A 17,933-nucleotide genomic window follows, 5' to 3' on the forward strand; every position below is an offset into this window, starting at 1 on the left:
AACAAGTGGTTATAGCAATCTGCCAGGATGCGGGAGATCTGGATTCAATTCATTCCTCTGGATTTGCAGCATGGATTTGAACCCACATCTCCCATGCAACAGGAGAATGGCCTACCCACTGGGCTATAATCATTTTCACATATTCCAATTACTATTTAATTTATATATAGTGGAACAGCTTCAACAGGAGATACTGAAATACCAACCCTAGAATGCCACTTTGCACAGTGGCTAGAGCATTCTGCTGAGAGGTGGGAGACAGGTTCAAATCTCTGCTCCACATCAGATGGGGAGGAGATCTGACCCCACGTCTACCACATTGTGAGTGCGCTAACCACCGGGCTAAAGGTTATAAGGGGGCACTACCATCTCCTCCTCAGTCTGTTTTTTTGGGGGAGGAGAGTGTTCATGGCTGTGAACCCCAAATGGAGTTAGGCACCTAACTCCCTTTGAGGAGTGGAACTCATGCCATACACACACCCCATGGCATTTTCTATGTTCAACTTGCTGGTTTCTATGGATTCCATTTCTAGGCACCTAGCTCTCCCCATGCATCATACAGGGAAGCCTGGACATTTAACTTGGGGATGTGGATTCCATTTGGTAGCAAGATGTCCAAACTCAGGAACTGCAATACTGAGTCAATTCCCTTCCCATTCTTTGTTTTCTCTCCTTGCCTCAACCAAGCTGCTTTCCTTAAGTCTCCTTTCCCAACCATTCTTCCTAACAGTGTTCAGATTCCCTGCATGCCCACCAACCGTAGTAAATTGTCATTGTGTTTAATTTAATTGCAAGCTCATTGTGGCAGGGAACTAGTCTTGTGTATTTGTAAAGCATTATGCATTATTTTAACAAGTATTAAGGCATATGTATAGGCATCACCATGCTTACTAGGATACCCACTTTATATATCATTTGGAAGAGTAATTTAAGAAAAAGATGAGTATATTGTGTTCAAACATATGACAAACAATTTTTGCACTTATGTCTTATTACCTATTTGAAACATTACAATTTAGAGAATTAAACGTGCACCATAATTTGAACAAAATTGAAGTGTTGGAATACTTCAGAGTTGTAACGTTTGGACTCAGTACATTAATGTGCACTTGTCTATTAAAGTACTTTTCAGTGACTATCAAGATTACAAAGAACCCTCTGGAAAGAAGCAGATTCAAACAACACACTGTAGTGATGATAGACAATGCCAAATCAGGCTCTTCAGTATTAGGGATAAAGAATATTTACAGTGGGCGTACATCAGCAATGTCTCAAACTCTGCAACCTGAATTCCTTCAAAACACTCCACAAATATTTTCCCCACACTAGAATTATATGTACACCCTTATACTAAGCCATAAAAACTTTTCAGTTATAAGTCAACATAACTTGATCAGTATTCAAAATTAGAATGCCATTTGTGAACGACAGGTTGGTATTAAAGGAGACTATTGTGACCTGCACAAAAACAGTTTCTAAAACCCAGGAATGAGCATACCACATCATTCATTGCTCCAAGTGATCTTACCATGGTGCAGATTTCCATTTACCTAAAATGAGTTACCTATTCACACAGGTATAAGACCTTGGACACATGTCAGAAAGCCACTGCACTGCAAATAGACTAGTTTAAGAAAAACAAAATCTGCTCTAGCATAAATTTTTCACCTTCTGGCATTAAACCACACTTTGAAGGGGAAATAAAAAGCAAGCGATTATACACCCTCTGCAACAGCTTTACAAAATTGTCATGAAAATGTACTTGTCCAACCACTGAATCTACTTTTTTTTTTTTTTAAACTAGAGTATCAAATGATTATTCTCTAGGTAAATTTTCCAGGGCTTCTCTAAACTGATGAACTCCGTGAGCATAGGAATGACCCCCAAAATAGATTACAAGTCCAATCCTCAACACCTATAACAACTCCACATAGTTGCATAACATGAAGTAAGTTTGTTACTTCTTAAATAAGTTTACTTCAGACAAAATTTAAAAACTCCTACAAAGAGAAACCGATACCTCAAATTAATCTAATTCCCAACTACATTTTAAAGGCCATTCCAAACACATCCTGAAGTTAAAAAAAAAATGAATGCAATGAAAGTCAGAAAATCCCAAATCCAAATTACTTGGGGGGGGGGGGGGGAGAGAAGAGGGGATGGGAACATCTACATTCCCACCTTAAAATAAAAATTTCCATTTCCATTGTAATTGCTGCTATTTTGGTAGACTATTACTAGAAAAACAAACATGTATTCACTGTCCCAAGGGGGCTGGCATCTTGTTCCCAGGTGCTCCAAGATGGCAACAATTACAGAATAGGTTGGAGATTAGCATCATAACACAGAAGATACAAATTTGTGGCCACAACACCCCCCTCTCCTGCTCATACAACTGAATACCAAAGATATTTCAAACACTTTTTTTGAAATGGCAAGTGGGGCTGGGGCACTGGAGAGACGAGGATGCGCGTTTGGACGCCGTGCAAATGTTGCTTTACGGATTTGCCTTTGTACGGCGAGCACGGAGCCAGTAAGAGGAACTAGGCGAGGACACCGCGAGCGAAATACCCCGAGCGCCGAGGATGGCTGATGTGCACAAGGGTCTCTTCGCCCCGGAGAATCCCTGCGAGAGGCGCCATTTTAGGAGGCAGCGAAAAGCAGCCGAAGGAGTCAGTCTCCGAGCGGAGCGACAGGGGGCGGCGAACTGCCCGGGAGGAGGATACCCCCGCCTCGCAGCTCTAGGACCCGCTATCCCCGCGGGGTGACAGAGCTTCAGGCGCTAGGAAAAAAAAAACGGCCCCGCCCCAGGAGATTCATCCACGGAGCCCCCCGGCCATCGCCGCTTCCCCGACTCTGCCCTGCTCCACTGCCCCTCGGAGAGGCCAACCCCGCTCCCCTCCCACAAGCGCTTCCCCAGCCCCCTCCTTCTCCTCCCCCTGTCAGAGGCGCTGCAGTTGCCCGCCCCTCCGCTTCGCGCCCCCAGCCCAGACTCCCCTCCCCAGGTCTCGCCTCACCGCAGAGGCTCGCTCGTCCCTGCCTCCCAGGCCCCCAGCTCCGCTTACCTTCTCGCAGAGGCTCTTCACCTGCCCCTCGGACAGCTGCTTGCACTCGTTGAGCTGCTCCACCCACTGGTCGAGCTCCTTGGTGAAGACCTTCTCCTCCATGCCGCCCGCTCGCTCTCCTCACCGGCTCCTGCCGCTGCCGCTCGGCTCTGCCACACCACCGCCTACGATCCGCTCCAAGCAGCGGCCGCGGCCTCACAGGACACACGGGAGGCGCGGTACCGGCGGTAGACGCTAGCAGCTCCCCCGGCTAGATTCCGGCTCCTAGCAGCGGTTCACTCGTTCTTCGCTCCCCTCCGTGTAATGGCCGCCGCGCCCTGACGTCACCCCCTCTGCTTCCCCCTCGGAGGAGGAGGGGTAACACGGCGCATGCACAGAAGCGGACGAGGAGGCGGCGCATGCGTGATACCGACAATGAGAGGGCGGGGCCGGCCGAAGAGAGGCAGCGCATGCGTAATGTTCGTAGCAAGGGGAGGAAGCCCGAAATATCAGCGCATGCTTACTTCAACGCCGTGGCGATGTCAGGATTAGCGCATGCGTAATGATCACAGTGATTGCCGGACGAATGGAAAGACGCATGTGCAGTGCTGGAGCAAAAGGAAGAGGAGACCGGCTGGACAGCGACGCATGCGTAGCACTAACAACGAAGCGACGGGTGAAGGTGCCGGGACTGACCGACTGGAGACGATCAGAGCATGCGCAGTACAGCTGGGGGGTGTTGTAGTCGGAGTCGACCACGGAGTCTGGATTCTAGACTAGAGCAGCGTTAGGTCCCCCTCCCCATTCCTGTCAGGGTGCTGCCCCTCCCTCTAGGCAACTCCCCCGGCAGGGTGCTCCCTCCACACCCACTCCACGGAGCCGGCTCTCCATGGGGAGGTGGTTGGTGTCTGCTCCTCACCTAGTGGTGCTGAGTGACCTGTAGGGGAGCATCAGCTGTGTGGTTTTCCTAAGAGCATCAGAATGCAGCTGATATTAGTCACCAGGACACAACAGAAAGGTAAAGTAGCTGATGAGTTGTAAGTGGTATGAAGCTTTCGGCTTACAAGGAAAGGTCAGTATGCCCAGTGAGACGTAGCGAAAAGCATTGCTCTGTCTAGGAAAGCTAGAACTAAGGTGACCTGCTCCTGGCCTAGGAGACAAAGCCCATCTCTGCGCCCATCCACTTCAACCTTGCTGAGGCATTTCATGCTGTTGATCATACAGCGTTAATGACATGTATGAGATCCTGCAGGAGTGAATGGGTCTGCCCTTTGCTGGATCCACTCATTTCTAGTAGAGAAGTCACAGAGGGCTGTGGTGGGCACATGGTCCTTGTTAGCAAAGTCACTCTTACAGAGACCCACCTGGCTCAATACTCTATCCCTTCTCCTACCACGTCTATAATACTGCAAGGTAAGATTACACAGATTCATGTGCCCTTAATGAGAATATTATTCCAACTGTATATCTCCACTGATGCAGCTTCCATCATCAGCAAGGTGTCTCACTATCTGCAGATGGACGAGGAGCTGGTGGCCCAACTGTAAACCAAGATTAGGCTTAGTAGGAACCACTTAGAAGAAATTGCCAATAGTTTAGCCTCACCCATGATCAGGGGGAATAAGACCATAGAAATAAAGATTCTGAGAAGCCTTTGAGTCATCTTCAATCATTAGTACTATTATATACAGTAGTGTTATGAAGATGTTTTCCGCATTTTAATTTGGCAACAAAATTGTGCCCCTTACTCTTAGGTGAGAATGTAGTCAATGTGAGTGGTTCTTTAACTTTCATCATCTCTGAATTAGACCAGTGGTTCTCAACCAGGGGTACGTGTACCCCTGGGGGTATGCAGAAGTCTTCCAGGGGGTACATCAACTCATCTAAATATCTGCCTAGTTTTACAACAGGCTACATAGAAAGCACTAGCGAAGGCAGTACAAACTAAAATTTCATACAATTACTTGTTTATATGGCTCTATATACTATACACTGAAAAGTACAATATTTTTATTCTAATTGATTTATTTTATAATTCTATGGTAAAAAAAAAAAGAGAGAAAATAAGCAGTTTTTCAGTAATGTACTGTGACACTTTTACACCTGATTTTGTAAGCAAGTAGTTTTGAAGTGAGGTGTAACTTGGGGGTATGCAAGACAAATTAGACTCCTGAAAGGAGTACAGTAGCCTGGAAAGGTTAAGAGCCACTGAATTAGACTACTATAACTCTCTAGCTGAGGATGCATGAAATGTCCACAGAAAGGCTAACATTTGTGCAGCCTACAGTGATAACTGTATTTTACACTCAGTTTAGACGGATTTAAATGACTTCACAAGTTTCAGGACAACACTGAATTAGGCCCACCTAGTTTGTAGTATTTGAGTCAAGGTGAGCCAACTGATTGCTGGACATAGCTTTGCTCACACTCAAGTCACCACTGCCATTGTTATAAACAGCCTTATTTGGAAGGTGATATTAATTGTGAGAGTTTGGGTTTTTTTCCCCCATTAATATTGCTTAGGAAGAAGATTCACGTTTTCTATTAAACAGGTCATGGGAGGGGTTTGTTGTTTTCTTCATACTGGAACAAAGTCTATCATGGAAAAATAAAATAAATGTAGCATTTATAAGTGTAAATTACCTGCTCCACTAATGGGTGACGGTACCCATCTTTCAACTTAATTAACACATGACCTACAGTGACACTCCAGGGCTCTAATATTAGAGTTGGGAGAGGGTGTTTCCATCAGTGGTATTGTAAAAATGCATCATAATTAATGTTACAAAAGTTGCCATTGTGGTCACTAGTCACCAGCAGGGCACTGCAAACTTTATGAGCGACCTGATTCACCCCATAATGAGGGTATAAGCATCTTTGGAAAAAAGTATTAGACTGAGAAGAGAACAAAAAAAAACAGAGCAGCAAATCCTCACTGATGAGCATACCAAAAGAGACAATGTCAGTGTGGCTCCCCTATTATGAATTCAAGGCCAAATTCTTCCCTGGTATATCTCCATCCATTTAGTCCATAGAGTTATATTAAAAATTATTTTAGGCCTCAGAACCACAGCTGTTGATAAAAGTGATGAATCTGCTACCACCCAATCCTTCTAGCCAACAGTAAGCAGAAATAAGGGCCTACAAAGTATGACAGAGTATCAAACTGTAGAGAAGATTGCATGCAGCAAACGGGGAGGATTAAAGGGGATGTTTGCCTTACTGTGAAGCATCAGGCATGGATTACTGCAGGAGGCAAGATCTGGTCTGGCTAATGTTACATTCCTGTATAAACCCTTTTGTGAGGAACCTAAACACTTTATAAAAAAATGTCACTCTGAAAATATCAGTATGTTTAGGACACTTTAAATATGAGCTTTTTGGTTATTCTGGCCAGAAAGCAAGGAGAGGGTGGCCCTATTCCTTTATTTTTAAAAAATGCAACAATTTCTTTGTATTTGTGCACATCCAAACATAAAATCAAATAGAACAAAATCTATATAACTCCCTCATACACACACAACCCAGGACAAAGTAAAGTATAAATATATCCCACTCCTTAGGCAAAAGCATAGCCCAATATTTTCAACTTCAAATTTTGTGTCCCCAACCTAAGAAACCATGGATCTGAGTTTCAAAAGCACATAGCACCCACATTTTCTTCCAAATGAAGTTAGTCCCTTCAACAAGAAATCTCTCAAATCACACACTTTTGTTATTCAGTGTTGCACTCCCTTCCCCGCCCCCATATTTTATATTTCATCACAAGAAAAACTGCCATGTTGTGTTCAACGTGTTCCCCTAATTATTTGCAGAACACTTAGCTGGGTCTGAATATAATAATCATAGCATCCACTTAACACTCTGAATCTTCAAAACACTTTACAAACATTCTCTCATTAATCTTGCAGCAACTCTGAGATGGGGTAATAATGCTTACTTCCCTATGTTACCCTCTCGATCTCAGTTTCCTCCTCTGTAAGTGTCTTGCCGCAGGCCACAGAGAGAGTCAGCAACAGTGGTGGGTTTAGAGGCTCCAGTTCAGCAAAAAAATTAAGCACATCATGCTTAAGTGTTCTGCTGAATCAGTCCCACAGCACTTTAGGTTTGCTGACATGCTCACATCAACACACTTCACACCACTAATTCAGAAATACGTTCCTGTTGCCTGATGATCATTTCCAGAAGCTTCTTTTAAACTCTTGGAACATGGAACAGATCATAAACAGGCAGTTGTCATGGAAGTAATATGTGACAGGTTTTTATTGCAAGGAACATACACTTGGCACCTCCGCCATGCATTGTATAGACATAAATCCCACCTAATCTTTCTTGTGCTCTGGATGGAATCTCTTCTCTGCTCTTCCTACCCACACATAAAGGAATGACAACTGTTTCTGACTGAAACAGCCAACTTCAGAAATCCAAATTATGTAGGATTTAAATGTATCTAATATTGTAGCTAAGTGACTGCAGTCTTCACTTCCTTTAAAGTCAACCTCAAACAAAATGTAAGGTCTAAATTAGCTAGACCTGTGCAGGAGCAGAAAGTATCTTCTTTTCCTATCCCAGTGAACAGGGCTGTGGCAAAACACAGACATCAGTGATTCCTACCCACGTAGAGGGCAGCTGGCTAATGCACTCAGGCATGCTTCATAGTCCTAAGGAGCCAGCTAAGTTGGCAAAGAGACCAGGATTCCCTCCCCCTACCTTCTTATAAGCCCAGGACGAGCATATGCTGCACCTTTCATCAGCAAATATAAAGAATGCAAAGCACTGCCCTTCCCCCTGTAGTCCCACAGGCCTTCTACCTGGATCTGCTCTTTACAGACCCAAAGCACCATTCTTCTGCAGCTATGCGTCTATAGCCCAGCTCCAAGGGCAACAGAGAGGCGTAAGACACAATTTAGCCAAGGGAATACATGATTTTACTTCTATTTGTGAGCTGTAACTCCTTTTCCCTTTCTTGAACCCAAGTAAGGAATAGCAGTTCCCCAGCTTGAGAATGCTGAACTTTGCTGACATAAGCAGAGTAGGCATTTTTTGCTGATTATAACAAGGGGTTTTCAGAGTCCCCGTCTCCAATTAACACCTCATCTCACAAAGCCCCTGTAATAATGACCAACCCTCTTTGCCCAGATGGAGGATGAGAGTCTATCAGAGCTATTCCTAGATTGGCCAGAGAGATCACTGCAGGGAAAAGCCCCTTCAGGACACATGCATACTGCCTCCACAGTGCACTCAGCACCTTGCCGCTCAGGAAGCAAGAGTACAGATTATGGGAATCACACCCATGTTATTCAAATGGTAATGAAAAGTTTAACCACAGGGTCACCAAGCCAGTGTGATTGATAATCCAGAGCTGCGGCTAATATTGGTTTTGGTTTGGTGATATTACAACTAGGGAAGGGGAAGACAGAGAATTTTGCCCCAGGGCAGATTCACTTATATTTACGTTCACATCCAAAATATAACTTAGGGGGACCAGATGTCCTGATTTTATAGGGACAGTCCCAATTTTGGGGGCTTTTTCTTATATAGGCACCTATTACCCTCCATCCCCTGTCCCAATTTTTTACACTTACTATCTGGTCACGCTAATATAACTCCTAACGCAAATGCTAACCAGTGCCTTTTATCCAGTTCATCTTCAGCTCAGAGACCTAATTCTGAGAAATGCTGAGCACTTGCAACTCCTGTTGACTTGACTAGGAGGCAACTCCACATTTGTAAACAGTTCAGAGTTCAAATAAATTCTGACCTTTTCCTATATGTAGGGCAAAGTGTTCAGGAGGGAGAAAAAATTCCATTTGAGACTCCATATTCATGCTCAAGTACAAAGAAACCGGATAAAATGAGAAAGGGCCTGTGAATGTAACAGGCACTGCACAGAAAAGCTATTCTTAGATCAGAATTTTAATTTTGTTTCAATGTGACTGATAAAGGCATTAGGTTATTATTTATCCATTATTAATACTAATAAGGAATCTCCTTTTTAAACAAATACGTAATCAGATTTCAATTTAATGAACAGATCCACCTTGTTACATTTTGTTCTCTAGACAATACTATACTGAATTTCTGTGCCTCACATCTTGGCTGTTATAAATAGATAGTGATGCAGTTAAGATAATTATTATGGTTCTGAATGTAGTTTACATCTTACATAACAGAATGTTCTAACCAAAATCCCTATTATAAGGGTGGAGTAGAAGAACATGCTGCAGCACCCTGAAATTATTGATGTATCACAGTTCACTTTATACAGCATCTACAGTGAATACACCTTTTTGGCTTGAGGAAAGTTTGGAAGCATGTTTAATGCTTATGCAAGTGGGCTAACAGGACCGACTCAAGTCTGGCATTATGCCATCAGGTGCTGCTGTTAGTGCACCTTAATCTTGACCTGCAACCACACCTACCACTCCACCCAGGCATCATCAGAGCAGAGACTGTGAGGCATAACTTAAATTAGTGTAATAATAAATCAGACAAAAATAAACCATAATTCTCAATCACAAGGAGGAAGAACATTCCTGTGGAGTGGAGCCAATCCCCAGGAGCTAGGGAACTCCCCCATCAGTAGCAGCCAGGAGCAAGGCAAGAGCTGAAGCCCAGCTAGGTTTCCCTTGTCCCCTCACCCTCTCAGATCTGAAGCAGCTGGGACATCCTTCCCTATTCCATGTGGCTGTCAGAGAATGAAAAGCATTGGGAGGGGAAGAGAGAAGGGAGTCAACTCAGGAACCTAGGTCATCCCAAACCCAGCAGCAACCACCTTCCCAATTCTCTAGATGCCCAGAATGACATCAGACCTGCCTTCTCCTACTTGAATTATGGATAGGGCTGTCAATGAATCGCAGTTAACTAATGCAATTACCTAAAAAAAATTAATCGCAGTTTTAATCGCACTGTTAATAGAATACCAATTGAAATATATTAAATATTTTGGATGTTTTTCTACATTTTCATATATATTGCATTGTGTTGTAATTGAAATCAAATATTTGCACTGTAAAAATGATAAATAAAAGAAATAGTATTTTTCAGTTCACCTCATACAAGTACTGTAATGCAGGCGCTTTGTTGTGAAAGTGCAAATTACAAATGTAGATTTTTTTGGTTACATAACTGCACTCAAAAACAAAACAATGTAAAACTTCAGAGCCTACAAGTCCACTCAGTCCTACTTCTTGTTCAGCCAATCGCTAAGAAAAACAAGTTTGTTTACATTTATAGGAGATAATGCTACCCTCTTCTTATTTACAATGTCACCAGAAAGTGAGAACAGGCATTTGCATGGCACTTTTGTAGCCGGCATTGCAAGGTATTTACATGCCAGATATGCTAAACATTCATATGCCCGCTCATGCTTCGGCCACCATTCCAGAGGACATGCTTCCATGCTGATGACGCATGTTAAAATGATAATGTGTTAATTAAATTTGTGACTGAACTCTTTTGGGGGCGGTGGGAGAATTGCATGTCCCCTGCTCTGTTTTACCTGCATTCTGCCATATATTTCATGTTATAGCAGTCTCGGATGATGACCCAGCACACGTTGTTCATTTTAAGAACACTTTCACTGGAGATTTCAAAAACGCGAAGAAGGTACCAACATGAGATTTGTAAAGATAGCTATAGCACTTGACCCAAGGTTTAAGAATCTGAAGTGCCTTCCAAAATCTGAGAGTGACGAGGTGTGGAGGATGCTTTCAGAAGTCTTAAAAGAGCACACTCCGATGCGTAAACTACAGAACCCGAACCACCAAAAAAGAAAATCAACCTTCTGCTGGCGGCATCTGACTCAGATGATGAAAATGAACATGTCTCGGTCCGCACTGCTTTGGATTTCTATCGAGCAGAACCCATCAGCATGAATGCATGTCCCCTGGAATGGCGGTTGAAGCATGAAGGGGCATATGAATCTTTAGCTCATCTGGCACAACAGTGACGCCGGCTACAACAGTGCCATGCGAATGCCTGTTCTCACTTTCAGGTGACATTGTAAACAAGAAGCCGGCAGCATTATCTCCTACAAATGTAAACAAACTTGTTTGAGCAATTGGCTGAACAAGAAGTAGGACTGAGTGGACTTGCAAGCTCTAAAATGTTACATTGTTTTATTTTTGAATGAAGTTTTCTTTTTACATAATTCTACATTTGGAAGTTCAACTTTCATGATAAAGAGACTGGACTGTAGTACTTGTATTAGGTGAATTGAAAAATACTATTTCTTTTGTTTTTTTTACAGTGCAAATACTTCAAAAATATAAAGTGAGCACTGTACACTTTGTATTCTGTATTGTAATTGAAATATATGTGCATCAAATGTATTCTACATTTGAAAATGTAGAAAACATCCAAAAATATTTAAATGGTATTCTATTACTGTTTTACAGTGCAATTAATTGCACGATTAATCACAATTACTTTTTTTAATCGCTTGACAGCTCTAATTATGGATACTTTTTTTTCCTCTGCTGAGTGTTTGCTGTAATCTCCCTTACCCATCAAAGAATTTATGCTACCAGCATCATTCTCCCAGCACTCCAAGCTCCTCCCCATTTTGCCTTGCCTCCTCTACCCCTTTTTTTTCTGAGGCTCAGACTTCAAGGCCAGAAGGGGCCATCAATCTGACTTCTTCCTTATCACAGGCTGTAGAACCTTATCCATCCACTCCTCTAATAGACTCATAACCTCTCTCTGAGTTATGGAAGTCCTCAAATCCCTATCACCATGAGTACTTCCTTATGGCTGGGGGAAGTATTGCAATCTTTCTCTCACCCCAGTGCCTCCTGCAGGCCAACCTCAGTAGGTCTTCAGTGACAGCCCTCCAGCCCAGTCACAAAGTCCAAATGAACCCCTTCTGGAGTATTAAAGAGTCCAATATATAAACAGCCTCTCTGCCCTTACTAGGATCTTCAGCCCTGATTCTGGGTCCTTTAAATTTAGCCCCTTGTTCAGGCTCCCAAATAAGCTCTAACTCTTCTGGGAGTTTATGCCACTTTACTTGGTCCCACACAGGGAACCTGGGCCCAGCTATTACACCAGGTTTCAACCCAGGGACCCTATAAACAGCAGCCACATACTGCTTGATTCAGTTTGTCACCACTTCTTCCCTGTGTCTCTTCCCACCTAGCCTCTTTATCTTCACCCTTATCTCAGGGTTAAGGTTCTTAGATCTTGAAAACCTAGCTATATAAAATACATCCAGAAAACAAACTCAAGCTCCTCTAGCCAAGGGGAGCAGTGGAGGCAAAAGACATATCTGGCTTCAAGACTAAGTTTGATAAGTTTATGGAAGGGATGGTATCAGGGCCGGCTCCAGGGTTTTGGCGGCCCCAAGCAGCCAAAAAAAAAAAAAAAAAAAGCCGCGATCGTGATCTGCGGCGGCAATTCGGCGGAAGGTCCTTCGCTCCGAGTGGGAGTGAGGGACCGTCCGCCGAATTGCCGCCAAATAGCTGGACGTGCCGCCTCTCTCTGGAGTGGCCGCCCCAAGCACCTGCTTGCCAGGCTGTTACCTGGAGCCAGCCCTGGATGGTATAATGGGATAGCCTAATTTTGGCAATTAATTGATCTTTGACTATTAGCGGTAAATATGCCCAATGGCCTGTGATGGGACACTAGATAGAGTGGGATCTGAGTTACTACAGAGAATTCTTTCCTGGGTGTCTGGCTGGTGAGTCTTGCCCACATGCTCAGGGTTTAGCTCAGGGGTAGACAACCTATGGCACACGTGCCAAAGGCGGCACATGAGCTGATTTTCAGTGGCACTCACACTGCCTGGGTCCTAGCCACCAGTCCAAGGGGCTCTGCATTTTAATTTAATTTTAAATGAAGCTTCTTAAACATTTTAAAAACCTTATTTACTTTACATACAATAGTTTAGTTATATATTATAGATTTATAGAAAGAGACCGTCTAAAAATGTTAACATGTGTTACTGGCACGCAAAACCTTATATTAGAGTGAATAAATGAAGACTTGGCACAACACTTTTGAAAGGTTGCTGACCCCTGGTTTAGCTGATCGCCATATTTGGGATCAGGAAGGAATTTTCCTCCAGGGCAGAGTGGCAGAGGTCCTGGGGGGGTTTCACCTTCCTCTGCAGCATGGGGCACGGGTCACTTGCTGGAGGATTCTCTGCATCTTGAAGTCTTTAAACCACAAGTTGAGGACTTCAATTGCTCAGACATAGGTCAGGGGTTTGTTACAGGAGTGGGTGGGTGAGATTCTGTGGCCTGCGTTGTGCAGGAGGTCAGACTAAAAAGATCATAATGGTCCCTTCTGACCTTAAAGTCTATGAGTTAGAGAAGCAAACCCTTCCTTCCCTAGGCCAGGGGAGCTCCTTTTATCTGGGTCAGCAGGGCCCTGATTGGCTGCTGCTAGCCCTTCTACATCTTGGAGGACCAGGTTTCTTTAGCTTCCAAAATGGCTATTATAGTAAGGTCTCTCTAGGCAGGCTCAGAGAACTAATCTTTGCTATTCTTTTCCTCCCTTCTGCTTGCTCCCAGGGGTGGAGATGATATAGGAGAGCAGTAGGGTCTCCAGCAGGGGGCTGTGAAAGCCTGGTACACCCCTTCAAAAGGCCATTATCTTAACTGGTGCTGATCTTACTTGATGGGACATGGAGGTGGTGTCTCATTATGCAAGCCAGATCTTGCATAATATTAATCTGGTGCCTTTGCTTGTACTGTATCTGACTGGGATGATTCAACAGAATGGTTTCTCCTTCTCAGAATGCAGACTGAAAAGATAATGAAAATGGTCCTTCCAAATGATAAGCATTGCTTTCACCAGCTGAAATTCAGGAATTATCTAAGGATATCAGATGCTTTGTCTGGAGGAGGAATGAGTTTCAGAAAGTTATCATTACCCTAGGCAATTTGAACTGTCTGCCAAATTTTCAGTCCCGTAATTAGTTTAAATTTATTAGGGGATTTTATTAGCGGAAAGGAGATATGGGGGTCCATTGCAGCAGTATTTTAGCTCTCTTTTCATTGCCCAATTAGCTTCATAGTGGGGGGAGGCAGCAGTTTGCCAACAGCACACAGGTGTTTTTCTATTACACAGAAGCCTTGTTGTCAGGCCTTGAGAATTAATGGGATATTGAATAGAAATTTTAGCTCTGTGAGTTGTAATTCTTGTTTTACTTTATAAAATGATCTCACTAAAAACTGACTGCATTGCCTAGGAAGAATGTATTTGTTTGGTCCAGAAAAGGCACATTCAAGAGCACTCTCTGATAGCTGTGGCAGAAATTCCCAGTCTTGACAACCAAGCAGTGTTAGATCTACTGGTCTGTAGGCACAATTCACTCCATCCACGCTGAGTGTGATTAAACTTAAGCATTTGTATAAAGTGTTTGCAGGAGTGAGAACTTAAGGAGTTGCTATTTTGTTGTAAAAATGGCTTTGCCATTTTTCTTTAGCATAATAACAAATACTGTCTTGGGTATAATCTTAATTGGGTTCCTGTGTTTATATCTATCCACAAATGATGCCATGGTTACTTCTCCTGGCTGGTACTGGCAATTCTATGGTTTATTTGAAAACTAGAAGTAGTATAATCGTAGAATAATAGAAATAGGGCTGGAAGGGACCTCAAGACATTATCTGGTCCAGCCCCTTGTGCTGAGGCAGGACCAAGTAAACCTAGACCATCCCTGACAGATGTTTATCTAACCTGTTCTTAAAATCCTCAAATAATGAGGATTCCACAACCTCCCTTGGAAGCCTATTCCAGTGCTTAACTACGCTTACAATTAGAAAGATTTTCCTAATATCTTTAAGCCTATTACTTTTTGTCTTACTTTCAGTGGACGTAGAGAACAATTGATCCCTGTTCTCTTTATAACACCTCTTAACCTCTTGAAGACTGTTATCAGGTCTCCGATCAATCTTCCATTCTCAAGACTCAGTATGTCCAATTTTTAAATCTTTCCTCATAATCACAGGTTTTCTAAACCTATTATCATATTTGGAGAGAGTCCAGAGGAGAACAATTTATCCAATCTTTCTTGAAGTGTGGCTCCCAGAACTGGACATAGTACAGCATTTGAAGCCTCACCACTGCTTAGTAGAGCAGGCCAATTACCTCTCAGATCTTTCCTATAATACTCTTGTTAATGCCCCCCCCCAGAGTATCAGACTTTTATACAACTGCATCACATTGGTGACTTATATTCAATTTGTGATCCACTATAACCCCCAGATCCTTTTCAGCAGTAATACTGCATAGCTAGTTATTCCCCATTTTGTAATTGTGCATTTGATTTTTTTTTTCTTCCTAAGTATAGTACTTTGTCCTTATGGTTTTAGTCAAATTATTATTAATAGAGGTAGACAAAAAGAGTGATATGTTTGTAATAATTTGTTATAGCCTATACAGGGGCCCCAAATACAGGGAAATATGAGTGAATTGGGGTTGCATTGCCCAATTTACCTCACAGTGGAACAAACACAAGGTTGCTGGTAACAAGCAGGTGTTTTTGATTTTACAATACGCTGAAGGCTTGATCTCAGAACAAGAAACATTGTTCACCTAAGGAACTATTCTGGTGTTTTGCTACTAAAGCATGGAATGAGAGATTAGTTAGTAGCTATTTGGGCATTTTGAGTTGTGGACTCAGCAAGAGGTTGGTTGTTTAGATGGTGAATCCTTATAAGAAGGTCTTTTCAGAAGCATTGCTATGTATATAGGTTTCTGAAGAGTTTATTTGGTTGCCAATACCTGTGTCATTAAGAAACAGTTTCTCTTTAGTCCCTCACTGTACCACCACTAGAGAGATGTTTTCTTTACATTTGAAATAGAGACTTGCCTTTATTTCAAAACTTTGTTCTCTTCTTTGTAGAAAGCCAAGGCACTTCCTGGTGCTATGTTGTGTGAGAAGCAGATTAAAGACATGTGGTCCTTAATAACAACTGGCTGGAAAGGATATCTTAGTAGTGAAGCATAAGTAGAATACCTAATCTCCACTGAACAGATTCAAATACCAGCTGTATCAAGTCAACCCTTTATCCTTCTGATGTAAAAAAACAGACTACCATGCAGTTTACTATGTGGTGGGTCAGGACTTTGATTTTATTTTCCATCTGAAAGACAGCAATCTCCCTAGCGCTCTGCTGCGGTATTGTTTTCTCTGTATATTCATTGAGCTATTGTTAGAAACTATTCTTGCTCCGATAACATGGCACTTAGTTTAGCAGCAGCAGATGTTCTTCGTAACTTCAATCCCACAATATAATGTATGTATTGATCACTTTAATTATAATAGGAATGACTCAACAAGACTTTCAAGGTAATTATCAGATTTAGACTATTTGTAATAAATAACTTGTTGGTGTAAAATCTCATTATAAATGTAAAAATGTATTTTAAAAATGATCCCTAAAGGGATTTAATAATGTGGACATGTTACTATTTACATTATTTAAATAGGAAAAAGTTGGTTTCTAACTTCCATTAATTCTGCAGTGTCAAGGGATAATCTTGCAGCATTAAAGTGTGCAATTTGTTGTAATGTAAGAATAATTGAGGCTTTGTATAAAATCTGCTTAAGACTTCACATCCTATTTATTTCTTATAGATTTCTTTTGAAGGGACAGAATGAACATCTAGAGGGCAGTACTTCCTCGGTGATATTCCCACCATTTAACCAGAAAAATATTGATTATTTGAAGTACATTATTAGTACTGAATTTCAAAGTTCAGACCAGCACAGCAGTAACAATGTACTAAAAGCAGTAGTTAGTATTTTGGATCCTATTGTAACATTGTTCAATAAATCTTTGCAGAAGTGAGGAGTAGGTGCTTAACTTTATTCTTATGAGAAATCCTTCTGTGGGACTACTCACATGAGTAAAGTTAAGCATGTGTGTAAATCTTCGCAGGATTGGGACTATAGTGAACATTTGTATGGTGCGTCATTGGTGCATGTAGCCCTTTACAAAGAGAATAAATTTAAGGACATACAATACTTTTTTTTCTTTAAATATATCTCTTTTTCTTCTCCTCTTCATCTATCCCACTTGTCTAATTAAATCTTGCTCCTGCAGCTGGATCTGCTTGGACTTCCCATGAATCTAAGTGCAGGATCATGGCCTTAAGACTGTAAGTCTTTTGGAGAGGGGGGTTGTTGTCTTGTATGTCCATAAAGAAACTAACACACCATTTGGCTGATATACACTGTGGTAAGCTGGACTGAAGCTCTGCTGCAAGACCTGTGGACTTATGACAGGCTGGTGCTGAATTCTGTGGCAGACTAGAATATAGAAGGTTTTACTGAATGAAGAGAAGAAAGCACCACAAGAGTGAGCATTGTCATATATCTGGCAATGGCAGGAAATAGCAGAAATCTCACAAGAATGCTTATTTTGTGAGCTTTCTCACCCAAATTTGCAGATAGAAGAGATGTGGATTGTTCTGGAATAAGCAGCTGAACTTCTGGAGCCTTAGCTGAAACAAGCCCAACTGCAACTTTTTATGGTTCACATGTCTTTATATTGAATAACATGTCCCCTCTGTTAAAAGCCACTACGATGTACAGTGGTTTATTGATTTATATTCACACCTTAGATTGTGCTGAAAAAACTTTCCAGTGCAGACGAGGGCTAAGGTAGGTTCACTTTGGTTTTTTACACTGCAGAGTGTGCAACTCCAGAAAGAGGCAGGGTCAAACAAAACTGGGATAATGGAGATCCAGCAGGTGAGACTCCCAAATTCACACAGATGTACCAAGCCCCCCCCCCCCCCAAAAGTGTAAGCTTTTAAAAAATAAAGGTGTGTACATTACTGTAACCCTGAGGCAGGGGTGGCTTTTTCCAAAACAAGTTCTGCTGGTTTCATGTGACTATTTAACATACGCTAGTGTTCAGGAAAGATAAATCT

General features: G+C 42.3%; 1 protein-coding gene across 3 annotated transcripts in view; it reads right to left on the reverse strand.

Moving 5' to 3' along the window:
* The window catches only part of PPP2CA (protein phosphatase 2 catalytic subunit alpha), a 79,055-nt gene that overhangs the window by 19,773 nt on the left and 41,349 nt on the right, over window positions 1-17,933 (reverse strand). Inside the window, exon 1 of one of the 3 annotated variants that reach the window (XM_008166403.4) lies at window positions 3,066-5,955. The exons of 1 other annotated variant lie outside the window; for it this stretch is intronic. In XM_008166403.4, the coding sequence (XP_008164625.1) occupies window positions 3,066-3,167 (102 nt within the window). In that variant the 5' untranslated portion in view covers window positions 3,168-5,955. Of the gene's footprint in view, window positions 1-2,571; window positions 2,877-3,065; window positions 5,956-17,933 lie in introns of those variants that run through there. One more of the 3 variants, XM_042850881.2, reaches the window with a different exon arrangement.

This window comes from Chrysemys picta, chromosome 8, assembly GCF_011386835.1.
Source record: "Chrysemys picta bellii isolate R12L10 chromosome 8, ASM1138683v2, whole genome shotgun sequence".
In the NCBI taxonomy this organism is placed as follows: Eukaryota; Metazoa; Chordata; order Testudines; family Emydidae; genus Chrysemys; species Chrysemys picta.